Source organism: Saccopteryx leptura, chromosome 3, assembly GCF_036850995.1.
Source record: "Saccopteryx leptura isolate mSacLep1 chromosome 3, mSacLep1_pri_phased_curated, whole genome shotgun sequence".
NCBI lineage: Eukaryota > Metazoa > Chordata > Mammalia > Chiroptera > Emballonuridae > Saccopteryx > Saccopteryx leptura.
Genome location: NC_089505.1, coordinates 209341871 through 209368907, shown reverse-complemented (window position 1 = coordinate 209368907; position 27037 = coordinate 209341871). Strand labels below are relative to the sequence as shown.

The window sequence follows — 27037 nt, the reverse complement described above, 5'->3', positions numbered from 1 at the left end:
GAAGGGGGATCACTCAAGCCTACTGAATGCTAGAAAAACAGGCAGAGGTTGATGAAATTAAAAATTGAGCTCACTTTTCAACCGCAGCATCTTCCCCCAGAGATCTTTAGACAAGCAGATTCTGTGCATTAAGGTGGCCAGAACAATTCTGGAACCAAAATTACTTGAGCATCACAATTATCTTTCTATATGAAGGTGGCATGTCAAAGCATGAGGCAATTTTATCACATTGCCCTGTTTCATGACTGTCTATGTAAACTCCCAAATTTAAAAAGGCAAGATTAATTTTAAAACACAGATGGTGCTCCCCAGATGGTGCTGTGTACTCCTTTGTGTCCTCTGGTTTGTGGCATCTGCCCCGCCTAACTAGAGTGGAATTTCATTCTTGTGTATCTTGACCTTGGCAGGGAAGATCCTGGAACTCAGATTTAGAAACGTGTGTGTGCACACACATGCCCCCTGGAGACCTGATGTTTTCTCATGGTCAGTGGGCTGGATGGACCGTTCTTCACATCTGTTTTACCAAAGCATGTTGAACTTTTGCTTGAGATGAATATAGCATGGCTCAATGTCCTATTCTAGTAGTCACTTCATCTTTCTTGCTCTGAGTCACCCTGGGTGACTTTTTGCCCAGAATACAGGCAGTCCTTAGTGTGATACGGTGAGAGGGCAATTGGAAGATCATTTCCTCATATGTTGACCTTTTATAGGGAGAGGGCTTAGTTCAGATCCAGCAGGAGTCTGTTATTACTATTATTATAAATTTTCCCGCTGATTTGAGAGAAAGAAGCATCACCTTGTTTTTCCACTTAGTTGTTCTATTTAGTTGTACACTCATTGGTTGCTGTTGGGCAGATAAAATATATTATGCTCACTTTGTTAAAGATAGTTCTGCCCACGTGGAAGCCCGTCGCCCAGGTAATAATATTAGTTGCCCTTCTTGCTTGGGATGGGCATGATTATGTTAATATGTGTTGGGGCAGGGCTTTTGCGCCAAAAGGTTTTAAAAAGAAGAGAGATCACATTGTTCCAGGAGAAGAGTGATTACGTTCTAGGAGGAGCCCATGCTGTAGGAGAGCAGAGTAAAACCACGTGGAGGAGAGGAGAAGCAGCCAAGATGGCGGAGTGCTGAAGGAGAAGCCAGTTTGTGCAGAGAGAAGGAGATGGAGAACAGAGGTGAATAAGGCTGGTGAGCTAGAAACCTCAGATTATAGGAAACAGATGAGTCAGTGGCTTTGGGAGCCCTGAATCGAAAAGGAAGTGTTTTTCCACTGTGTGTATTTCTTACCCGCTGAGTGCAAGCTAGGATTAAAGGTGATGGCTCACCAGTTCTTGGCTCTGTTATTTCATTACCGTCTGTCCGAATCAAATGCGAACCTGCACAGGCCAGGCGGCTGTGATGGTGGCTGTGGCTACTGGCTTTACAGTTGCTTCTCATCTGTGCCCTGACTAGGGATCAAACCCACAACCTTGGTGCACTGGGACAGCACTTGATCCACTGAGCCACTTGGCTAGGTCCAGGAGTCAGTCTTTTTTTCCCCTTTATTTATGTATTTGTTTGTTTAATGAGAGGAGGGGAGGCAGAGACAGACTCCCATTTGCTCCCCAACCAGGATCTACCTGGCAAGCCCACTAGGGGGCAATGTTCTTGCTCCATTGCAAGGAGTCATTTTTTAGCACATGAGGTGGAGGCCATGGAGCCATCCTCAGTGCCTGGGGCAAACTCACTCCAATTGAGCCGTGGCTGCAGGAGGGGAGAAGAGAGAGAGAGAAGTGAGAGGGAAAGGAGTGGAGAAGCAGATGGGTGCTTCTCCTGTGTGCTCTGATTAGGAATCGAACCCGGGACATCCACATGCTGGGCCCACACTCTACCACTGAGCCAGCCAGCCACAGCCCCAGGAGTTAGTTTTAATGAGGTGGATCCCAGAGCTACCAGACGAAGGCCTAGGGCTGACTGTCGAGCCTCTCTCTGTAATGGTGGCAATGACCAGCACCATCCTGAGAGCCCTGAGTTGAACCAGGGCTGCTTCTCGGCAGGTGTACAGGCGTATGGGCAGCATCCAGTCAACTGATCAGCACCCTGATATCCTCATTATTAAATATCTTTAACATCATCCTTGTGCTTTGTCCAAATGACTGAGTGGAGATATCACGTGCTATGGAAGGTCCTGGTTGCTGAGGCCCAAGGAGGCAGTTGTAGCATATAGAGCTCCCAGTAAACTGAACAGCAGGCAAGTTCCGGAGTCTAAGCTTAAGAACTCGGGTGAACATGGGCTTTTCTCCCGTGACTGCAGACACTTAGGAGATCTCCAGAAAGGCATGTATTGTGCTGCCAGAGAGGCCAGCTAGACTGAGGGCTGCACAGCTTGCCGAAGGGTCACAGGAGTAGCACAGAGGGGCCGTTAAGGGGCAGCCACAGTTGGTGTAATTGAGCCAGCAGCTGGGGAGGGCCTGGGCAGGGAGTGGGCTGATGCTGGATCAGCTGCTCAGATTGGGGTTTAAGTCTGATTTTCTGCTTGTCTGTTGGGACATGGACAGCCCTGGACAAAGAGCAAAGTGGGCGGACCCACCATCTCATTCCCACATGTCCAATGCCCCATTATCACCAGCCCCCACCCCCAGCCAGCCCTGCTCCCCACCAATGGATACATTCTCTCCTCCTAAGTGCCCCTTTACATTGGGGTAGCTGAAGAAACTTTCTAAAAGGAAATTAATGACAACTCCGTGTCCTCCCAGTCCCCACCCCCCTGAACCATTGCTAGTTTATAAGAGGATCTTGGAGAAAGCAGTGCCCTAACCCAAGGGGACAAACAACCCTTTAATGGAAAAATGTCCTGCTAGGTATCAAAAGTGTTTTTCTGGCTGGAGAAGCCAAGAATGTAACCTGTAACCTATTAACCTCTGCCCTGTGTTTATTTGTTCAGATGACACTGGCAAAGACCAGGGAGCTTTGATCTACAAGTCCTCTCTGTCATCTCTGGGCCCTGTCTGCTAGCTGTCCTCTGTGGGGCGTCTTTAGATGAGGGCGCCAAAGCTGTGTGACTGCCTCTGTTTGCCCCTCCTCCAATTCTGGAGGAGATTGTGAGGGGAGCATTCAGCAGCTGTATTGTGGTGGGGGTGGGTGCCTGGTCATGTTGGGGGCAGGGGGGACTCAGAGCCAGAAGCCAGAAGCCAGGGGGAGCCAAGAGGTTTGGCCAGTTCTCTGCAGGGCAGCTGGTGCATTTTTCATGTTCTGGAAGAATTGTTTCTTCCTTTTCTTTTTTGAGCATTTAATTTTATTTTCTTATTTGTGATTTTTGTTTTCAGTGCACAACTGGGGCCTGGTTGCCTCTCTTGCCTTTTACTTTGAGAGGTGTGTGTGTGTGTGTGTGTGTGTGTGTGTGTGTGTGTGTGTGTATTTCTTGTGTACATCATTATAATTTGACATCTACAAAGTCATCACCCCCCCCCAAAGTCTAATTATTATCCAGTGCCATAAATTGACCCCCCTTCTCTATCTTTTTAATGGTGTTATATTAGCTTAGTACCAGGTATACATTTAGAAATTCACAGAAAACCTAAAGAAAGAGTAAACATGTAACAGCACAGAAATTTAACAATAACAATAAAAACAAAGCTATAACAAATGATAGACAAGTTATCTGGATCTTGTAGACAACTGATCTGCCACATTTTTGGAAGTCAGGAGCAGGCCTTCTCTCCACCTCTCTTTTTCACAAAGGGCCCCTGGCCCACAATGTCACAAGCTCACAACAGCAACTGCAGCAGGAAAAAGCATGAAGGACCTACTGAGGGTGGCCGTCACGCTACAGAACAGGGCATATGGGGCTAGTGTGTCCAATCCAATCTATTTACCAGCTAAGAGTGAGCTGTTGGTTGTCTTTTTAATATGATTCGTGGGCAATAGCTCTGCTAGCGTTCCCAGGAAGCACTCCATGGAGCTGTAGAATTTAAAGAAACAATGAAAGGACAGTCAATCAGGAGTCTCACTCTGGGCATCCCCTCCCCCAGTAACTGCTTCTCGCCTGAGGGCTGTGCACAGGGGCTCTTCTAACTGCACCCTGAAGTCTGGGGTACTCCACTGTCCCCTCACCCAGCTCCAAGACCTGACATCTGAGGGACCTGTGCCCAATGCCAGGGGAGCCAAGGCTGGGACACTAGCTTAGTCCCCAGGACAGCCTCGGAGGGGAGCAGGTCGGGCAGACCAGGCAGTGCAGAGACCTGTAGAGCGCAGCAGAGTGCTGCACTGACCTAAAGTCCCTATTTTTCAGCTAAAATCTCGGTGCAGGTTCATTCCCACGTGAGTTCTGGCCTTTAGACCAGTCCGGGAGCCCAGCTTCTCCCCGCACAGGTACAATGCTGCCTCAGCGCTGCTAGGAGCTTGTTGGCCAAGAGCAGGAGGGACTGGACACTGAAACTCCAAAATTCATCCTCTCTCTCTCCGCCACATACCTTGAAAAGCCCAAATTTCTCCCGTTCTCCCTCCCTCCCCTGCCCCTCCTCCTGATGACTTAAACTAGCTTTACACATTTAATAGCACCCTCTTTGCTACTGACTTTCTCTTAGGAACCATATTTCAAACAAATAAACAACTCTTGGTTGTATCTGAGTCTGGTGCACCTGCTTACTGAGCCTGCCTTCTCAACCACACCTGTAGCCCCTGCCCCCCTCACCTGGCCCCTGACATCCAGCTGGTCAGCAGCCCAGCACCTGATGGGCTGGGAGTGAGCTGAGCCCCACCCACCCTCCAGCCTATGGTTTTCCTGCTTTATTTCAGCATCCCCTTCATCCGTGGACTTCTCCCTCCTGCCCCACACCCTGTCTGTGGCAAACCTTTTTTAGTCTTACCCCTTCATCTACCAAAGGAAAAGAAACAAAAACCCCAGAAAAATACAAAGGAATTATTTGGGCATGGGACTGTATTTATTGAGATGTATGGGTTGTAAAAGGAATTGCTTCTCACTCTTCTTCTTATCTTAATAACTTACATATAAACTGAAAGCAGATATCTGGGTCCATGAACTATAAGATTCTAATTCCAAATACTTAATTCTCCTTTAAAAAGTATCTTAGGCCTGACCAGGCGGTGGCGCAGTGGATAGAGCGTTGGACTGGGATGCCGAGGACCCAGGTTCGAGACCCCGAGGTCGCCAGCTTGAGCGTGGGCTCATCTGGTTTGAGCAAAGCTCACTAGCTTGGACCCAAGGTCTCTGGCTCAAGCAAGGGATTACTCGGTCTGCTGAAGGCCCACGGTCAAGGCACATATGAGAAAGCAATCAATGAACAACCAAAGTGTTGCAATGTGCATTGAAAAACTGATTGATGCTTCTCATCTCTCCGGTCCTGTCTGTCTGTCCCTGTCTATCCCTCTCTCTGACTCTTTCTCTGTGTCTGTAAAAACAAAAACAAAAAAAATATCTTAGGCCCTGGCCGGTGGCTCAGTTGATAGAGCATTGGCCAGGCGTATGAACATCCCACATTCGATTCCTGTTCAAGGCACATAGGATAAACGAACATCTGCTTCTCTTTCCTACCCTCTTCCCCTCCTGCAGCCAGTGGTTCAATTGCAGTGGTGGCATTCAAATAATTTAACAACCAGTTCTCTGCCCTAATGACCATTTTCAGTATAAAAAATGATATACTGAAAGGTAGTTTATTATTTCATACATTTAATACTTAAATAACAAAAGAGGTACACAAAACTAGATTATGTTATAAGAGTTTTAAAATATTAATGAAAAAATATTAAATGATACCTGACAAAAAACAATGGAACTGTTATATTTCCATATTGCTTCTTGATTGGCATCCTCACTTCCTACTAAAGTAGCAAACGCGAGCGAATTAAAATGTAGTATTTTATCACGGGTATATAATGAGTTTTATGAAGTGAATAAATATTACATAGTTCCATTGAACTTTTTTCACCTATGGATGGAATGAACATTACTACGGGTACGTAGGATACGTTGTTGTGCAGATGAACATAAAAAAAGAGTAAGGAATGTAAATTTGTGATCTCCACATTGGGCAGCTGTCTAGGAGCCCACCCTAGAGAGAACCCTGATTACAAGTGCCATTTTAACTGGTTTGCAAATTCAACAATAAATTAGGTATGGGTTCTGCTGAACTGGTGCAAACAGGCTGAATCCCACCATAGCTCATTTGGTTTGAGTGTGGCCCCAGGTGCTGAGGATAGCTCTGTTAGAGCTCTTTGGCCTCAGGTGCTAAAGATAGCTCGGCCCCAGGTTTCCAGGCGGATCCCAGTCAGGGTGCATGTGGGAGTCTGCCTCACTGTCTCCCCTCCTTTCACCTTCAAAAAAAGGTATCTTAAAGAATTCTCCTGTTTCTCCTCGGGCCCCAATCCTCTTCCATTAAACTCTCCTCTCTTTAAGATCCTGTTTCTTTATCAGTCTGTCCCCACCAGATTGGTGTGCATATTTTCTGAAGTTATTTATTTTTATTATTGATCTCACCCCTTTGGGGTAATGAGTTCCATAGGTTCAAGGTCACAGTCTGCTTCCCCTTATGGGTGCTAAGTTTGTTTTATCAAGCTCGTAGGAGAGCTTCCTATCATGAACAGATCAGATAAATAAGTTGGTTCTTTTATTCACATTCAAGATTTAAGAACATGCTTCCTCTCCTGCTATTGGCTTCCAGGGAAAAGAGCTCTAAGTGTTTTACCTGGTATTCATGGTACAAGCTCCCCACCTCTTATCATTTCAGGGGCTACAAACCCTCTTGGGCCTAGTTACACTATCAGAACTGCATCTGTTTCCCAGAGGAAAATCTTTATGCAGCCAACCCTGAAAAATTTCACTCACCACCTTTAGACCGGACACCGGGCATACTTCCGGCGATGTAGCTCATCCACTCTGTCCAGGTACCAAGTACCTGGGAAGAGGCTTTCTGTGTCACCAGGGGGTGAGTAATTCACTGTGAAATGAGAAGAGGCAATACTCAAAAGAGCTCTATGTGGTTGGGGAAGAGGAACTAGTAAATACGGACACCTATAGCTTCGTGGTGAGACTCTCCTGGCTGCACTGTAAGGGGCCGTGAGGTCATCTATTATGTGCCTAACAGCACTGGACCAGCAGAAAGTCCAGGACTAGCTATCTGGGATCCAGTTCTTAAGGCTTGGCTATCAGTGATTTTATTAGAGGAGTACAACATGCCCTTTCTCCATCGAATTCTTCAGCATGTCCTTCTGTCAGTGGTACTTGGCTGGAGGTGTACTTCAGAGCTTCCTGCTTTCCGATAGACACTTCCTTCCACGTCCTAAGTTCTCTGGCTCTAATTTATTGTAGTATTTTAGTATTTTGTCCATTAATGTTCATTTCAGTGGTCTTGTTTTCATTTTTATTGTTTTCGTCTTTCTCAAATGTGTCCCATGTTCCAGATAAAATCAATAACTACTACATCCAGGTTTTCTGGAACATTACCAATTTCATATGTTCTGTCCCCTTTTCAGATCACACTGCAATGCATGTGTCTCAAGATTTGCTTTTGAAAAGACAGTTACAATTGAAGGGAAAGACCCTGCACAAATATAAACGGCAGTTAACTGCAGAGCAGGGGTTACTTGGAGACAAGAGATCTTGGAGTGTATTAGCCATAATAGGAGACTGGCCTGTGGTCATTGAATGCAAGTACACAGGATTTTTGGAGGAATGCCTCCAAGAACCAGATGTCCTTTATGATGGATAAACTCTGAGACTCTGACTCTTCTTGTGTCCTTGATCACAAAGGAAACAGTAGATGTGCAGGATTGGGGATGGGATGGTCGGGAATAAAGGCTTTTATAGCTTTCTAGTTTTATCTGCTGAGCTGTGGCTTTTAAACTCAATAAATAAGCAGTGGCACAGTTTCTCTGGGCTGATTCCACTTCTGAGTTTCAGCCTCTGCTTATACTACTTTCATCTGATGTGTCTTATTCCTTGCGAGTCCAAACCGTAACATACAATGATTTTAGAATCACCATCTGATCTCTCCAATCATAACTTCAGCTTTGGCTGACTTCTCTTTTGTTGCTTTTTTTGGGCAAAATTTTGTTTTCATGTTTGGTAAGGAAAGAGGGCAGTTGGGTAGAGAAAGTCCAATTTGTTCATAAGTTATTTTAATGCATTCATTTATTTAATGTGTTTGGCAATCCTGCAAAGTTGGTATGATTTTGGAAATGAGACAACTGAGAAAAGTTCAATAATTTCCCCAAAGATTAAGAGCTAGTGAGAGTCACAGGTCAGTTTAGATTTAAATATCTAGCTCCAAGTCTGGGGTCTTTCAACTGTTGCATAGATGGCACTTTCAAAGACCGTACATCTGGCTTCCATGGGACTGTTTCAGGTGGTTAGCTCCTGTCGTGCTGAGAAACCACATGTTGCTGATTACCTTTTCCCAACTCTGTCTTGTTTTCTTACCCAATTCTTGGCCCTGAGCGCCTAACAGCTCTCCTCCCGATCATATCGTAGAGACATCTTCACCTTGGCCCGCTATATTCTAGACTTCTGACAAATCCCTGGCTCTCAGCAACTGGCAAAGAATCTGAGAAAAATGGGCTTCTCCTTCTCTCTTCCTGCCTTTTTCTTACCCTTCTTGAAGAAGTGTTCTCTTTGTTCCATTATCTCTGTGAACTGCTCAGGAGACATGCGCTTCCGGGAGGCGAGGCGTTTTGGAAGGTCTGAAATGCTAGATACCAGCTTCTCCAGGGGGGAGCCTGGAGAGGAAAAGCACGATTGAGAAACTTGCTTCATTGTCATTATCACTGCCACAATCACCAGTGCGGGAGAGAGCCAGGCTTCCTGGGAGTGCGAACCTTGGGGGAACGTGCTGTGTGGCTTAAAATGTCAAGAAAAGATAAAGGTTAGCACCTGTGATGTCAGCTAAACATAGGGGCAGACACACTCACGTGTGCTTAGATGCATAATTTTTATTACATTCCTCATAAAATAACCAATAATTACTTACTGGACATCTCAAATTCATCAACTTCTCCTTAACCAGATGGCCTGTTTGCTGGGACAGCTTGACTGGTTTTCCCACACCTACCTCTGTTCCTCTTCAAGCTAGTCCTCTAAGCCAGTGGTCCCGAAACTTTTTTGGGCCACGGACCGGTTTAATGTCAGAAAATATTTTCACAAACCAGCCTTTAGGGTGGGACGGATAAATGTATTAAGTGACTGAGACAGCGTCAAGAGTGAGTCTTAGACGGATGTAACAGAGGGAATCTGGTCATTTTTTAAAAATAAAACATCGTTCAGACTTAAATATAAATAAAACGGAAATAATGTAAGTTATTTATTCTTTCTCTGTGGACCGGTACCAAATGGCCCACAGACCGGTAACAGTCTGCGGCCCGGGGGTTGGGGACCACTGCTATAAGCAGTAGCCAGGGATGTGCTTCAAATACATAAGTTTGACAGACTTACTCCATTGCTTAACTCCCTCTAGGGATTTCCTTTGCTCTTAAGCCCATTATTTTGTTACGGTGGGAGCCTCAGTGGTGGCTAGAATTGTTTCTTTTAACCTTGCCAGAGGTGCCTGATGGGAAGACGGCACTCACCTGGAGAAGCATCCTGGGACACCCGAAATGAAAAGAAACTTGCCGCCAAGCCTGAGCCATAGGAGAAGGCGCCAATCCTGGAGCCAGCCAGTTCCTGGGCAGAGTGCCTGCAGGGGAAAAAAAAAAAATCAAAGCGTAGGAAACACAGGGGCATCATATCCTACGCTTTTAATAAAAAAACAAACAACCTATCAGCCCGATCTAATTCACCTCTTGCAACCAGAAATGCATTCCCAGTACTTACATAAAGAGGAACTTCTGGACCCTGGGGATAAGCTCAGAGGAGAAACAGCTAAAATCCAAGATACAAAAGAAGTATACAAGGAGCTTCTCCCCACCCATATGGACCACGTGAATTTAGTGAACTTTGAAAGCATCTGAAGGAGGTCAGACGCTGGACTCAGCCGGTTTTCGTGTCAACTGGGAATGCTTCAGCACTTGTAACTCTTACCGTTCCCTCAGTAATCATTTCATCAAGGTTTTACATATCTATGTATCTCTTATATTACATTCATGTACTATAATGCAAGTATTTCCTTCTAAAACCCACAAAATAGATTGTCAATAGAAATAACAGTTAACATTAGAGCATCTACTGAGCATTACAGTTCTGGCTGCTTTAGACACATAACACTCCTCAAAATCCCAGAAGTGTCATATGTATTTTATAGATGGGGAAAGTGAGGCACACAGAGGTTACATATTTTCCCAAGGTCAAAGCTAGTAAGTGGTAAAGAGATTTGAACCAAGGTTGTGGGCCCTCTTAACCACTGTGCTTTGCTAAGTATAGAGATTTTAAAAAGATGAAATAAAAATATGCATAAAAATGCTTCTATTTTCTTGCTGCATCAAGTAGATCTTTACATAACACATGAACTTCACTTGGGAGATGATTGTTTAGTACTGATAGTAAGCCTCCTTCCTATACATACCTTTAAAACAAGGATTTTTTTCACCTCCATCCCTCCTTCCTTCCTTCCTTCCTTTCTTTTCTTTCTTCCTTCCGTTTAAAAAAAAGTCTGAACCAGAAGAAGAACCAAACTTGGTGACACTTCAGACCATGGCTGAGGATAGGAGGTAGGGCCAGTCATAGTACTTACTGGGACAGAAGCGAGGCCAGGCACCCATACAGGGAGGAGGTGTATGTATTCCCGTTGTACGTAGAAAGGTAAAGGGACGCTTTGGTTTTCTTGTTGAATGTGTCCAGGGAGGCCTTCTGAAAGGCTTTCTCCACGTCCTTGTTGGCATAGGTGTCTTCCAGCTTTAGCCCCCTGTGAGGCAGCCAGAGCAACAGGCCAGTGAGAGGCCACCGGAGGGCAGGGCGGCAGCAAGGGGAGACCTAATGCTCTGGAGAGAAGACTTCTGGACACATGTTTTTACTACAGACTATTTAAAAATACAGAAAAGTGCAACGGAAAAAATGTCACTAATAGTCCTACATTCAGAGAGAGCTCTTAGGTCATATTTTTTTTGTGTGGAATCCATTCCTGCTTTCACACAGCTTATAGGGAAAGAGAATCATGCTTACATTCTGTTTAGCATACTTCCTTAGCCCTTTTTCTCCGGGACATGAAATTACCTTCTACAACACTATTTTTAAAGGCTGCCAGGATTGGCTATGATAGGACTGACCATACTGTGGCCCAGCTTACCATTCCTGTTCTCACTAGTTAAAAATATTACCAAAAAGAAAAAAAAGCTACCTGTTCTTTTAGATTTGTGAAATTACTGAGTCAAAGGTATGCACATCTTTAAATTACCTTTTCCTGGCCCTGAGCAGTAGAGCGTCTGCCTGGCGTGCGAGGGACCCCGGTTCGATTCCCGGCCGGGGCACATAGGAGAGGCACCCATTTGCTTCTCCACCCCCCCTCCTTCCTCTCTGTCTCTCTCTTCCCCTCCCGCAGCCAAGGCTCCATTGGAGCAAAGATGGCCTGGGCGCTGGGGATGGCTCCTTGGCCTCTGCCCCAGGCGCTAGAGTGGCTCTGGTCGTGGCAGAGCCACGCCCCAGAGGGGCAGAGCGTCGCCCCCTGGTGGGCAGAGCGTCACCCCCTGGTGGGCGTGCCGGGTGGATCCCGGTCGGGCGCATGCGGGAGTCTGTCTGACTGTCTCTCCCCGTTTCCCGTTTCCAGCTTCAGAAAAATACAAAAAAATAAATAAATTACCTTTTCCTGTTTATTGCTCAACACCCTTGTATCGATTTATTTATCCGCTAAGGCCATGTAAAGAACATGCTAACTTGTTTAACTTTGTTACTAATAAGCACACACATTTAAAAATATGGCTATTGCCCTGGCCTGGTAGCTCAGTTGGTTAGAGCATCATCCCCATATGCCAAGATTGCGGGTTTGATCCTCAGTCAGGGCACATATGAGAGTCAACCAATGAATGCATAAATAAGTGGAACAATAGGTCGATGTTTCTCTCTCTCTCTAAAAATAAAAGTTAAAATATGATTATGTACATTTCTTTTTTGAGGAAATTTCTTATCCATATCCTTTTCTCAGTTTTCTGCTAAAGTGTTTGTCTTATTATTGATGAGATTTTCACATATTAAAGATATTAGGCATTATTTTTGGTATACCTGTATGTTTAAATTTTTTTTTCACAGAGCAGGTCTCATACGCAGTGCTTGTGCTCATTTTGGTGTTTCAGTCAGTGGCAGGGCTAGTAGTAGTAGTTCGTAGTGGAGTCAGATGTTGGTAGCATGTTACAAAACTGGAAATGAACAGTTACTATGAAGAAAGGGAGCTTCTCCTAGTGGGAACTCTCTGTATTGAAAATTTTTCTTTTCTAAATATCTTGGAGTAATACATCACTAACTGGCATTTTTCCTGCTTTATTGACCTCTACGGTGAGCTGGACTATCTCAATTACATAGGTGGGGAAATTGCGGCAACAAGCAAGACATTAATGAAGTCAGTGGCGAGTGAGAATGAGACCGGACACTCCCCAACTTGCCTTCCTGTTCAGAGATTAGTTGTTTCTAGGTGGTTCTGTCCATATACACTGTGAGAGCTTCTAGCCAGAGAACATGGAGTCACATTGTTTTTGTGTCCCTAGAGTCCAGTATGATGACCTACACATAGCTGATGTTCATCAATTGTTTACTGACTGAATGATATAGTCACATTCTCTTTCCCCTTTTTCCTATTCTCTGAAGTTTTTAAAAATTTTATTTATTTGATTTCTTTTGAGAGAGAGAGAGACAGGAAGAGAGAGAGATGAGAAGCATCAACTCATAGATGCAGCACTTTAGTTGTTCATTGATTGCTTCTCATACATGCCTTGAGCAAGGGGCTCCAGATAAGCCAGTGACCCCTTGCTCAAGCTGGTGAGCCCGCGCTCAAGCTGAATGAGCATGCACTCCAGTTGTTGACTTTGGGGTTTTGAACCCTGGTCCTCAATATCCCAGATTGATGCTCTATCCAATGCACCACCAGTGGTCAGGCTATTCTCTGAAGCTTTATACAGTCACTTGATCCAGAGGTATTGGCAATTCCCTCTGCTCCCTGAAAAAAAGGTGAGGACTAGATGTACACAATAACCCAATAACCCATTTAAGACTTGGAGTCATTTCTACTGTGTTGGAGGAGTGTCTTTTTCCCCCACAGGAGTGGCTGGTGGTCCAGACTCAAGGCATGAGGAAGCCTCCTCCTTCTTCACCCCTCAGGAGCCTCTAGGCTCCCCACAAAGAAGACTCACCTGAAGGCCTCCAGCCCCTTGTAGCGGCTGGCCTGTGTCTCACTGCTGGCGGACAGGAAGTCATTGAACACCATGCGAGCCAAGGATTTCTGAGTCAACTTGCAGAAGGGTGTGTGGAAGATCATGAATTGTAAGTCATCGAGAGTAAAAGGTCGGTCGATACCAGCTGAAGGAGGAAGTGTGGAAAAAAAAGGTGTGGCATGATCAATAGATAAACCACTTTGCTTCAAGATTTAACTGTGCTGAGGGGCATGGGGCCCTGCCTCCAGCAAGCACACATAAGGGTTGCTCATTCATCATACAAGCATTTCACTAAGCACCCTACTTACAAAGAAAGAAAGGAAAGAAACAAAAAATTCTTCCTATCTAAGATTGCCAAACTCAATGACAAATAATTGCTCCCAATCAAACTTGTGATCTATAGTTTCCTTTTTCGTCCAGAGGAGGAAACAGTGTCTACACCCAGCTTGAAAAATGGCAAACTTCAGATTCAGGTTCTATTGTCTCTGACTTCATAGTTCGGTCTGTTTCTTTTACTTCGAAGAGGAAGAAGGGCAATGCAATCTCTGCCTTTAGGAGGGAAGTTTCAATTTAGTGCTGACTCCAAGGAGCATCATTCAAATTCCATGTGAGAACAGGGAGTAAAATTAGAGCGTCAGAAGAATTTAGAGGAGGCGAAAGCAATTAGCCAATAGGAATTTTACATTGGAAGGGCAGAGGCAGAGAGGTCCAGGTCTACTCCTCTCCCCTGGGGGCACTGGTGCTGGCATTTCACCCACTGCCATGGAGAGGGGTAGGTGTGGCGCCTCGTGCGCCCCCACCGCATCCGTGTTCAGGCGCTTCAGCCTCGCCCTTTCCTACACTGGCACTGGCCTTTTGCAGGTGACCACTGGGGCATGGCTAAGCAGCTGAGAACCCTTTTTATTTTGTAAAAATAGGTTTCTCTGTATTTTTCAAATAAAATTTGTTTCTTTCCTGCTTATGAAAGCAGTGCATATTGTTGACAGGAAATTTTAGAAACTGAAAGTGAAAATAAAATCAACTTGGAACACTACCATCCAGAGAAAAATCCCTGATAACAGTATACTGCAAGTACAGGCAAGATTTTTCAACATCAACCAGGCAAACTATAAACCAAGAATCAAGCCATTCCTGACTTCAGCAGAAACAAATGCTAGGCCCAGTCGGATGGGGGTACTCTGACTCCCTGTGGTACCTCCCAGGTAGCTGACACCCACGGGTTTCATACTGATGGCTTTGACCTAGATTGATGACTTGATTTAGCTCGAGTTAGAGGCAATTTCATACTTGATTTTAGGTGACTTCCAAATGGACGTGGGTACAGACCCAGGGAAGGGTGTAAGAAGGAAACGAGATCATTTTCAGAAGGGAGGAGAGACCTTGTCCTTAAGCTTTTAGGACAAATGTGTGGCCCCATGTACACAGAGTCCTGCCTCTGAGCCCCGTACCTTGCTTCCACTGGGTCTGGATTTTTTGACGGTATACTGCGTAACATCGGTCCAGGGCCCGTAAGTAGCACTGGATGGAGAGCTTGCCATCTACAATTGGGTATTCTGTTGTCCCGTCTGGCTTGTAGAAATCATATACGTTCTCCATGTGGGTTCCCCGAAGTCCTGGCAAGGCACACATTGGGATTCAGGGACTGCACAGAGCAGCCACGTAGAGCAGAGAGGAGGGAGAACTAGGCACAGCTTCCTGGTCTTTCTCTCGTGTCCAAGCCTGAGCTCACACACCATCCTCATATGTTCAAAAGCAGTTGAATAGATTGCTGCTCTCGCATAAATAAGATTTATATATCCCTTTTCACACCTATATGGGCTCAACAAAATCTAGAATGGATGCCAAAATTCTCAAAGGAAAGGCTTTTTCTTTATACCCAATTATCATCTTTCATTTTCTTTCTTTTTTTTTTTTTTTTTTTTGCATTTTTCCGAAGCTGGAAACGGGGAGGCAGTCAGACAGATTCCCGCATGCGCCCGACCAGGATCCACCCGGCATGCCCACCAGGGGGCGATGCTCTGCCCATCCAGGGCATCGCTCTGTTGCATCCAGAGCCATCCTAGTGCCTGAGGCAGAGGCCACAGAGCCATCCTCAGTGCCCGGGTAAACTTTGCTCCAATGGAGCCTTGGCTGCGGGAGGGGAAGAGAGAGACAGAGAGGAAAAAGAGGGGGAGGGATGGAGAAGCAGATGGGCGCCTCTCCTGTGTGCCCTGGCCAGGAATCGAACTCGGGACTCCCGCACACCAGACCGATGCTCTACCACTGAGCCAACCAGCCAGGGCCCATCTTTCATTTTCAATTGCCAGTTCAGCTCCTTAAGGTCCTTGTTAGCAGCATCAACAAGATTTATTCCATGCATCATTATCTCAACATGTGATGCTGCAGAAGAGGGAACCTCTCCAATCCCTCTCTTCCCTTTTCCCCTGCCCTCTGCTCCCCAGTCCCACCTTTTGAAAGCAAATGATATCCTGAAATACCTTCTTCAGCCCTACATAGTGGATATGTCAATTTGGGATCAGGAGCTATGCATTTGGCCATGCCATGAACAGTCTCCTAGTACTGTGTGTTTGCAGGTTACTACAAACCTCTCTCAAGGACCAGGGGAGCCTTGGGTCCAATCAGCATTGCTACAGCTCCAGCACCCCCTGTGGGGCGAGCGTTACCACTGGCATACACAGCGATGTCTCCACAGACCACCATTGCATATCGACCTATAACAGAAGACAAGAAGTAATTATCACCCTTATCAAATCTCAAGTAGACTGAGTGCCTCCTCTGTGCCAGGCACAATTTTAGGTGTAAGAGATAGACTGGTAAACTAAAAGATAGTTTTAGGCACAATTTTAGGTGTAAAAGATAGACTGGTAAAAGATAAACAGGTAAAATCCCTGTCCCATGGAGCTCACATTCCAGTGAACCTCATCATGGCACATTTGAAATACAAACTCAAAATTCAGTGTCCTAGCCCTGGCTGGTTGGCTCAGTGGATAAAGGGTTGGCCTGGCATATGGGTGTCCTGGGTTCTATTCCTGGTCAGGACACAGAAGAGAAACGACCACCTACTTCTATTCCCTTCCTGCTCTCCCTTTTCTCCCTCTTCCCCTCCTATAGTCAGTGGTGGCTTGATTGGTTAGAGCAGTGATTCTCATAGTGTGCACCAGGATGCACTGGAGTACCCTAGAAGATTTCCAGGTGCACCCTATGGTATTCCAGAGAAATATGTGCCTGTTGGGGACCAAAAAACCAACAGGGTTTTTGGAGTTTAGATTTTGGGGGGACAGAGGATGGGGAATTGGCTGTAAGCTGACAGTCTGCCTAACCCCCCACCTCACTTGCCTGATTAGGTTGCAAAAGGCTGTTAAGCTGTGGTGCTGGATTGTTTACACTACCCCCCATGTTCCCAGAAAAGACTGGAGGCAAGTTTCTTCTATCCTTTGTTTGGTGTAAAGTTAAGATGATATGTATGGTGGGGGCTTTGGATTGATGATTAAACATAAAGAATTGTCTCTTGGGGCCCTGGCTGGTTAGCTCAGTGGTAGAGTGTCGGCCTGGCATGCAGGAGTCCCGGGTTCAATTCCTGGCCAGGGCACACAGGAGAAGTGCCCATCTGCTTCTCCACCCCTCCCCCTCTCCTTCCTCTCTGTCTCTCTCTTCCCCTCCCGCAGCCAAGGCTCCATTGGAGCAAAAAGTTGGCCCGGGCACTGAGGATGGCTCTGTGGCCTCTGCCTCAGGCACTAGAATGGCTCTGGTTGCAACAGAGTGACGCCCCCTGGTGGGCGTGCCAGGTGGACCCTGGTCGGCGCATGTGGGAGTCTGTCTGACTGCCTTCCCGTTTCCAACTTCAGAAAAATACAAAAAAAAAAAAATTGTCTCTTGAAGCCTTTTGGATGTCTATAAAAGAAAAATATGTGGCAATATCTAAAAAAGCTTTGAGCATTTTACTACAATTTTCAACATCCTATTTAAGTGAATTAGGATTTTCTACCCTCAACACAATTAAGAGTAAAAAGAGAGGAATTATTCAATCTATTGACGAGGAAATGAGAGTTTGCCCAAACATTGAAGAAATCGCTAGGACACATCAGGCTCATGTTATACTCTAGATGTAAAATGCACGTTTATTCAGAATTTCTTACCTGAATTCAATGAACAATTTATTAATTGGCACTTTTGGAAGTAATTTAGGTTTGTACCCATCACCTTTAGCACTCTGTGGCTCAAAGTCCTTCTCATAGAAGGCCAAAAGCTAAAGAAGGAAACTAACATTTGAAAAACTAGCTAGACTAGACCCTAGTTATCTTCATCCAATGCGGCAGATAGCATCCACATTTACAGAGGGAAATACTGTCTTTCAGAGAGATTAAGTAACATAGTGAATGTGGAATTTAATATACAAACCCAGTTCTGACTGAATCCTAAACTATGTGCTTCGAACAACTTCACAGTATTTTCCCTGAGAAAAGGGTTTATGTTGAGTCATCACATTTAATGTAGATGATCTGCAGTTATTACCTCTGTAATAGTCACACTATTATTCAATAAATAATTGCTGTCTTGACTATTATTTGTTTCACTTTCATCTGATAAAACTGCCCTCCCACCCCCCAAAAAATCCCCGCACTTGAGCTTCTGGGAGAGACATGACAGTGAGTTTAGTATTCTGTCTGACCTGTAGGAAGCCCTTAGGATTTATTCCAGTGCTATGTTGGGAGCCATATTTGTATATAATTTATCCTCATGATAAGCTTATATATTAGATATAATTATACCTCTCCTTTTTTTGTATTTTTCTGAAGTTGGAAACGGGGAGGCAGTCAGACTCCCGCATGCACCCGACTGGGATCCACTCGGCATGCCCACCAGGGGGTGATGCTCTGCCCATCTGGGGCGTTGCTCTGTTGCAACCAGAGCCATTCTAGCGCCTGAGGCAGAGGCCACGGAGCCATCCCCAGCGCCCGAGCCAACTTTGCTCCAATGGAGCCTTGGCTGCGGGAGGGGAGGAGAGAGACAGAGAGGAAGGAGAAGGGGAGGGGTGGAGAAGCAGATGGGCGTTTCTCCTGTGTGCTCTGGCCAGGAATCGAACCCAGGACCCCTGCACTCCAGGCCGATGCTCTACCACTGAGCCAACCAGCCAGGGCCATAATTTTCCCCTTTTTATAGACAAAGAAATTGAGGCCCGAAGAACTTAAGTCACTTGTCCAGAGCCACACAGCTAATAGCTGGTACAATAAGGGTTCAATCAGGTGCCAACCCACTTTCACTGAGACCCAAGAGCCGTCTCTAAGAAGTATAACAACACCAACTCCAACTCCAACAAAAATGTATTTTTTCATATATATATATCTTTGTTTATGTCCATGTATCTATTTATATGTATGTATGTATGTATGTATTTAGAAGCTATGCAGGAAAAAAATCAGTAAAGTCGACTACTTAAAAATTAAAACCTAGGGCCCTGGCCGGTTGGCTCAGCGGTAGAGCGTCGGCCTGGCGTGCGGGGGACCCGGGTTCGATTCCCAGCCAGGGCACACAGGAGAAGCGACCATCTGCTTCTCCACCCCTCCCCCTCTCCTTCCTCTCTGTCTCTCTCTTCCCCTCCGGCAGCCGAGGCTCCATTGGAGCAAGGATGGCCCAGGCGCTGGGGATGGCTCCTTGGCCTCTGCCCCAGGCGCTGGAGTGGCTCTGGTTGTGGCGGAACGAAGCCCCGGAGGGGCAGAGCATCACCCCCTGGTGGGCAGAGCGTCGCCCCCTGGTGGGCGTGCCGGGTGGATCCCGGGCGGGCGCATGCGGGAGTCTGTCTGACTGTCTCTCCCCATTTCCAGCTTTGGAGAAGTACAAAAAAAAAAAAAAATTAAAACCTAGGCCCTGGCCAGTTGGCTCAGCAGTAGAGTGTCAGCCTGGCCTGTGGAAGTCCTGAGTTCGATTCCTGGCCAGGGCACACAGGAGAAGTGCAGGAGAAGTACCCATCTGCTTCTCCACCCTTCCTTCTTTCCTTTCTCTCTCTCTCTCTCTCTCTCTTCCCCTCCCAGAGCCAAGGCTCCATTGGGGCAAAGTTGGCCCCGGCACTGAGGATGGCTCCATGGCCTCACCTCAGGCACTAAAATAGCTCGGTTGCCAAGCAATGGAGCAGTGGCCTCAGATGGGCGGAACATTAGCCCCAGACAAGGGTTGCCGAGTGGATCCTGAGTTTGTCTCTTCACCTCCCTGACTCTCACCTGATTAAAAAAATTAATTAATTAAAACCTATCTGAATGAATCTCAAAAGACAAACTGAAGAACTATTTGCAATACTTATAACCAATAAAAAGCTATTTTCCTTCTTTTATAAAAGTCTCATGAAAAGACAAAGTGTGTAATAGAAAAGTGGCCAATAAAATATTGAAGTTCTCTTATCATGAAAAAAAGGTAAATTAGTGACTATTATTTTACTTATAAAGTTGATAAAGAGTAGAAAGTTTGATAATATGTATTGTAGAAATATACTTTTAGTAGAATATTTTGAAAAATTGGGGACATTTTATCAAACTTTTAAACCAACACAACATACCCTGCAATTCCACTTCTAGAAATCTGTTTATACAATACTTTATCACAAGCATGTAAAGCTTGTGCAATGTTCATTAAAACATTATTTATAATTGCAAAAAACCTTACAACAATCTAAATTCATCAATATGGGGCTGATTAAGTAAAGTCTGACATATCAATGAATAGAGTATTATGTAGTTTTTAAAAGAACAAAGTAGACCTTGTGAATATTGATATAGAATGACCTCTAAGACATAACAGAGATGAGGAATAATATGTACAGTATTAAAAACTAAACTTGGACAGATATGTGTATGTTTGCAGGCACATGGAAAACATCTGGAAGAATACATAGAAACTGTTAGTGTTAAATTCTGGAAAGTGGTAATAAGGTGTCAAAAGGGAAATTTTTCTTCACTTTACACCCTTTTGTGTATGTATATGTGTACATTTTTTTAAGTATGAATTTCACTTACTTCATATAAAAAAAGACAAGGAGCCCGACCAGGCAGTGGCACAGTGGACAGAGCATCAGACTGGGACACAGAGGACCCAGGTTTAAAACCTCGAAGTTTGCCAGCTTGAATGCTGTTTTGTCGGTTTGAGTTTGGGATCATAGACATGACCCCATAGTGGCTGGCTTGAGCCCAAAGGTCACTGGCTTGAAGCCCAAAGGACACTGACTTGAGCCCAAGGTCACTGGCTTGAGCAAGGGGTCACTCACTCTGCTGTAGCCCCCAGTCATGACACATATGAGAAAGCAGTCAATGAACAACTAAGGTGTCACAATGAAGAATTAATGCTTCTCATCTCTCTCCCTTCCTGTCTGTCTGTCCCTATCTGTCCTTCTCTCTGTTTCTGTCACACACACACAAACACACACACACACGACAAGGAAACAGGAGGTCTCCTAGGCCATCTGAACCAGAACTACTTGTATCCTGCTGTTTCTCAGGAGCAATTCAGAACTTCCTGGTGAGTTCCAGAACCACCTCTTCCTACCCGAAGGCCCCTGGATGGCTGGCAAGGTCAGAAACAGAGATCTCTCCCATCCGCATTGGTCTACTCTAGTCTTGGCAGTTGCCATTAAGCTCAAGCTTATATATTCTTTTTGTTTACATACAAACTAACAATTCATATCTCAAAAGTTGTCTTTAATTTTTCCCCCACCAAGAAGGACTCATTTGCAGCCTTCTCTTGTGAAATACCCAGGCACTCAGCAGAATCTACTTACTTGAAATGACATGCTTAAAGCTGATAATGTTCCTAAATCTAGGCTCTGACTTTTTTTTTTTTTAATTTTTTTACAGAGACAGAGAGAGAGTCAGAGTGAAGGATAGACAGGGACAGACAGACAGGAACAGAGAGATGAGAAGTATCAATCATTAGTTTTTTGTTGTACATTGTGACAACTTAGTTGTTCATTGATTGCTTTCTCATATGTGCCTTGACCATGGGCCTTCAGCAGACCAAGTAACCCCTTGCTTGAGCCAAGCTGGTGAATTTTTGCTCAAACCAGATCAGCCCACGCTCAAGCTGGCGACCTCGGGGTCTCGAACCTGGGTCTTCCGCATCCCAGTCTGATGCTCTATCCACTGCGCCACCGCCTGGTCAGGCTGACTTTTGCTTAAAGGCTGGTAAGTGTCCCTTGCCTTTTATTTCTACTCTCCAACTAAATGCTTGGTTGCACATAGTATTGGCGGTGAAGGTAACAGGGAGTGCTGGAGAGGTAATAATACAAATGCCAAGTAGGAAAAGCACTGTAAGAACAGATTTGATGAAGTAGAGACTGGAGCATACCAAATCAATGAAAGTGCTGATGGCGGGGCTATGCAGGACAATTGAAAGAACACCGAATGGCTGTGTGGAACTGCACTGCTTGCTGTGTGAACATAAACAAACCATTCAACTCTTCTTGGCCTCTTTTTAAAATAAAGACTATTGGTTAGGTTAGATGATCTCTAAGGTTCCTGCCAACATTAAGACTTCATAATTAACTTTTTTTTTTAAGTGAGAGGAGAGGAGGAGATAGAGAGACAGACTTTGTATGTGCCTAGACCAGGATACACCCGGCAACCCCCATGTGGGGCTGATGCTCGAATCAACAGAGCTACCCTCAACACCTGAGGCTGACACCCCAACAGAGCTATCCTCAGCACCTGAGATCAATGCTCGGACCAATAAGGGAACTGGCCGCAGGAGGGAAAGAGAGAGAGAAAGAGGAGAGGGAGGGGAAGAGAAGCAAATGGTCACTTCTCATGTGTGCCCTGACCAGGGATCCAACCTGGGATGTCCGCACACCGGGCTGACACTCTATCCACTGAGCAAACTGGCCAGGGTTGAGATTTCATAATTAATTTTATAATTAATGTTCATTGTGGTTTCTAAGGTTTCAATTCTAGTTTCTAATTTAGTAAATATGGATTGTCTTGACTGCCCAAGGTACTGTTCTTTCACCTCCATGGATATCTAGGTAGGCAATTAAGAACTATGAGGTTTGCCTGACTGGTGGTGGCGCAATGGATAGAGTGTCAACCTGGGATCCTGAGGTTCCCGGTTCAAAACCCCAAGGTTGCTGGCTTGAGCGCAGGCTCACCAGCTTGAGCATGAGGTTGCCAGTTCTTGAGCGTGAGATCATAGACATGATCCCATGGTTGCTGGCTTGAGCTGTCTCTGACTTAAAGCCCAAGGTTGTTGGCTTGAGCAAGGAATCACTGGCTCAGCTGGAGCCCCCCCACCCCACCCAAGCAAGGCATGGATGCAAAATAATCAATGAACCACTAAAGTGTCACAACTACAAGTTGATGCTTCTCATTTCCCTCCCTTCCTGTCTGTCTATTTCTCTCTCCTCAAAACAAAAACAAAACAAAACTATGAGGTCAAGGAGGTTAGGGAACTTGTCAGCAATTGTTGAGGGAGCTAGGTTTTTAACTTCAACTTGTACGATTTCCCTTTTCATGCTGTCGAACGGGGGATTCTTCCTTGCAATTGAAGGAAGACAGACTAAGATACAGGGTCATGTTAATGTGCAAAAACAAATTTGAAGGAACCAGGCAAGGGAGAAAGAGTAGAAATATTCTGTAATAGTCTGTCCTATGATTCTTTGGACCTATTCTTACCAAGGTGTTTTCCTCTTAGCACCTAACTTGTTTAAATCTTTCAATGTCACCAATCTCTTAGCACTCCGACACTTAAGAGAAGCTTTAGAGAAACAGGCACAGTGAAATGGGAAATATATTGGGTTTGGTTGGGTATTGCTCTTGCCACACACAATATGTAAGATGTCAGCGCTTCCATTTTCTCATCTCAGAAGCAGGATGGGGTAAGGATAGACGAGTGACTATGTGAGCATGCTACTCAATTAACTGTGTAAAGCTATACAAGTCTGAGCAGTTATTATCATGGTGGTTGTTGGATGATAACTGTGTGATGGAGTAGTTGTGTGAATAAGCTGTCCTTCCCTCCCTGGGTAAAACCACCTGGGGAACAGAGAAGCAAAGCTGAGGTCCAGTCTCCAGCCCCAGCTCCTTTCATATCTAAGCCCTCTGGCTGCACATACCGTCCCAGGAGCTGGACTCCATCCAGTTGGCAGCATTGAAGAGGGAGGCTGTGCCTCCGTAGCAGGCATTGGTGGTGTCTATGCCCTCAATGTCAGTGTTGCCGGAATCCTGGAAGAGCTCCATCAGCACAGTTTTGACAGCCTTAGACTTGTCGATGATGGTCTCAGTGCCCACTTCCAGCCGGCCCACAGAGTCCCACGGGAGCTTCGTGCGCTCCATCAGCTTCTGTACCACCGTCAGGCACAGGGAGTTGATGTCCTCCTTGACTGAGCAGAAGCCCATGTGGGTTTGGCCCAACCCCGTGGTGAACTTCCCTGCTTCCACGTGGTAGTACTTCTCTAGGTCTGTTTGGTCCACATATTGGGCTGGGAAGTAGACCTCCAAGTCAAGGATGCCCACATCCTTCGGCCAAGGATCTGTTTTGGCCAAGGGGACAGCTGAGGCTGTAGAAAACCTGTAGTGGAAATAACAATCAGAACCCCACTAATGGTCTCTAGCCAATTTCCTCCAAAAACAAAAAAACGAGCAATAATTTCATCCATTTTTAAAATATATTTTGAAGCTATGTTATCAGAAGAACACAAATTTGGGATTGTTGTATATTTCTTTTGCATTGACTATTCTTTATTAAATGTTCCTCTTTGTGTGGTAATCTTGCCATAATGTCTACTTTTCCCGATGTTAATAAAGCTGTATTAGTATTTTTATTTTTGTTTGCTTTGTATATCTTTTTCTGTCCTTTTCTTAAATTTTTTATTAATTTTAATGGGGTGACATCAATAAATCAGGGTACATATGTTCAAAGAAAACATGTCCAGGTTATCTTGTCATTCAATTATGTTGCATACCCATCACCCAAAGTCAGACTGTCCTCTGTCACCTTCTATCTAGTTTTCTTTGTGCCCCTCCCCCTCCTTTTTTCTGTCCTTTTATAATTTTAACCTCTTAGGGTCTTTATATTTCACATGAATCTATTCTAAACAACATATTGTTGGGTCTTTTTAAAATTTTAACAAGTCATCCCTGGCTGTTTAGCTCAGTTGGTTAAGAGCGTCATCCTGAAACAACAAGGTTATGGGTTCGATGCCCAGTCAGGGAATGCGTGGGAAGCAGCCAATGAATGCACGACTGAGTGGAACAACACATGAATGCTTCCCTTCCCCTCCTTTCCTCTCCCTTCCTCTCTCTGCCTCTGAAAATAAAACATAAATTAAGCCCTGGTCGGCTAGCTCTGTCAGTTGGAGTGTCCTCCTGGAGCCAGAGGTTGCTGATTGGATTCCCTAGTCGGGCACATACATGAGCAGCTCCATGTTCCTGTCTCTCTCTCTCTCTTCCTGCCTCTCTCAAAAAAATAAATAAATAATTTTTTTTGGACAAGTCTTACAGTATTGGTGCTTTAATTGGAGTAATTAATCCAATTATATTTATTGTAATTACTGATACAATTGGGATTAAAGCTACCATATCACTGTTTGTTTCTATTTGCCTCATATGTTCTATATTTCTCTTTTTCTATATTCTTTTGGATTGAATAAGTATTTATTACTTCATGTTATCTCTTTTTCTTTTAGTAATAATCTTAGTGATTACAATGTACATACATGGCTTATAATATAATGTAAATACTTCTACCACTTTCTGAACAGTGCAAAAACTTACTTTAATTTAACTTTATTTGTCCTTTCCATCCTTTGAGCCATTATTGTCATATAGTTTACTGTTACATGTTATAAACTTCATAGGACATAATTTTAAAAAATTCATTCATTTTTTTCCTAAATTTATTAGGATGACATTGGTTTGCAGAACCATACAGGTTTCAATGTAGCACCATCTGCACACCTTGTCTTGTGCCCTCTGCCTCAAAGTTTCTTTTATCCCCATTTCCACCCTCCTTTGCCCCCACCCCCTTTTCCCTCAGCTGTCACCACCCTGTTGTCTGTGTCTATATGTTATGAATATATGGTTTTTGGCTAATCCCTTCACCTCCTTTCATCCAGTGTTTAAAGTACTGCTCTTATTAATCCCCTTTCTCCTTTCCTTTCTTTTTTTCTACACAAGAACATATAGCCTGACCAGGCAGTGGCACAATGGATAGAGCATTGGACTGGGATGCAGAGGACCTAGGTTCAAAACCCCGAGGTCGCCAGCTTGATTGCGGGCTCATCTGGTTTGAGCAAAGCTCACCAGCTTGAGCCCAAGGTCACTGGCTCAAGCAAGGGGTCACTCGGTCTGCTGGGACAAAGGCACATATGAGAAAGCAATCAATGAACAACTAAGGTGCCGCAACGAAGAACTGATGCTTCTCATTTCTCTCCCTTCTGGTCTATCTGTCCTTCTCTCTGTTGGTCAGAAAAAAAAAAAAAAAAGGAACATACCTACTGGTTTTCTGCTTTTTAAAGGAAATGTTCTGCTTGACTTCATCCTCTCTGCTTTTCTTGATTGGGCCTCCCAGTATTTACTGCACACACTCAACACAGTGCTGGTTCCAGAGGTACAGTAGTGAATAAGACAGTCTTTGTGCCACCAAGAGGGCACAGTGTAATGGAAGAGGCAGATATTTTCACAGCTAAACATATGGTGAAACAAGCAAAAGCTGTGAGCGCACAGAGGGCAGAGAGCAGTTCTAAGTGGCAGCAGGGAGAAAATGGGGAAAGTGTTAGTGGAAGAAGAAAGAGACAATCTTTTTTTTATTATAATTGATTTTAAAGGAGGAAGCGAGAGAGAGAACAACTTGTGCTTCACTTAGTTGTGTTCCCATTGATTGCTTCTCATATGTGCCCTGACCAGGACTGGAACCAGTGCCCTCAGGAACCAGCTGTTGTTCCAGGGATCAGCGACCCTGGGATCAGTGACCTTGGTGTTCCCGAATGGCACTCTATCCACTGTGCCAGCAGCTGGGGCTGGAGTTTCTTTTTCCATCTACAAGTCCAGAGCTCACCAAGTCCACCTCCTACCTGCTCCCACATGAAGAGTACCTGAACTCTGGTCACTCTAGTGATATCCTTCATTTTACAGATGATGACATCAAGGCACTCACTGGTGAAATGATAAGCTCAGGTAACTTCACAGTTTGTCATGTGTTAGAAGTCTTTTGTCCTTTCACTGACCAGTGTGTGCTTTACTCATGAGTGACACCAAGTTCCTTTGACTTGTATCTAGCTACAGACTTTTTTTTTTTTCAAGAGAGTGTGTGTGTGTGTGTGAGAGAGAGAGAGAGAGAGACAGGAAGGGAGAGAGAGGGTGCGAAGCATTAACTCGCTGTTGCTTTCAGTATAGTTGTGCATTGATTGTTTTTCATACATGCCTTGACCTGGGCGAGTTCATGTCCCCTTGCTCAAAACAGCAACCTTGAGCTTTTCATGCTAGTGACCTTTGTGTTTAAGCAGGTGAACTTGGGATTGTGTGGACAATCCGCCATGGAAGCCAGCAATCCCGCGCTGACAAGCTCATGCTCAGAGCCAGCGACCATGGGGTTTCGCCCTGGTGTTGTCGGCGTTCCAGGTTATCACTTGACCCAGTGTGCCACCACTGGTCAGGTTGTCCGCAGCCTTTCTGCCCATGGAAGAGGAACAGTGCATCTCTACAGACTTACACATTTAGCTCTGTGCCACAAGAACTGCAGCTCTGATTGAATGAGTCTGTCAATCTTCCTGAGGATTCTGGG

At 45.0% G+C, this 27037-nt stretch overlaps 1 protein-coding gene across 1 annotated transcript in view; it reads right to left on the bottom strand.

The window, feature by feature from the left end:
* Positions 1-3475: 3475 nt before the first annotated feature.
* Positions 3476-27037, bottom strand: part of HMGCS2 (3-hydroxy-3-methylglutaryl-CoA synthase 2) — a 26049-nt gene continuing 2487 nt past the window's right edge. Inside the window, exons 2-10 of the mRNA XM_066377301.1 lie at positions 23370-23824; positions 15868-15993; positions 14731-14895; positions 13262-13427; positions 10660-10830; positions 9560-9666; positions 8588-8713; positions 6825-6936; positions 3476-3941 (exon numbers count right to left, since the gene is read on the bottom strand). Coding sequence (XP_066233398.1) covers positions 6830-6936; positions 8588-8713; positions 9560-9666; positions 10660-10830; positions 13262-13427; positions 14731-14895; positions 15868-15993; positions 23370-23824 — 1423 coding nt within the window. The 3' untranslated portion in view covers positions 3476-3941; positions 6825-6829. The remainder of the gene's footprint in view (positions 3942-6824; positions 6937-8587; positions 8714-9559; positions 9667-10659; positions 10831-13261; positions 13428-14730; positions 14896-15867; positions 15994-23369; positions 23825-27037) is intronic.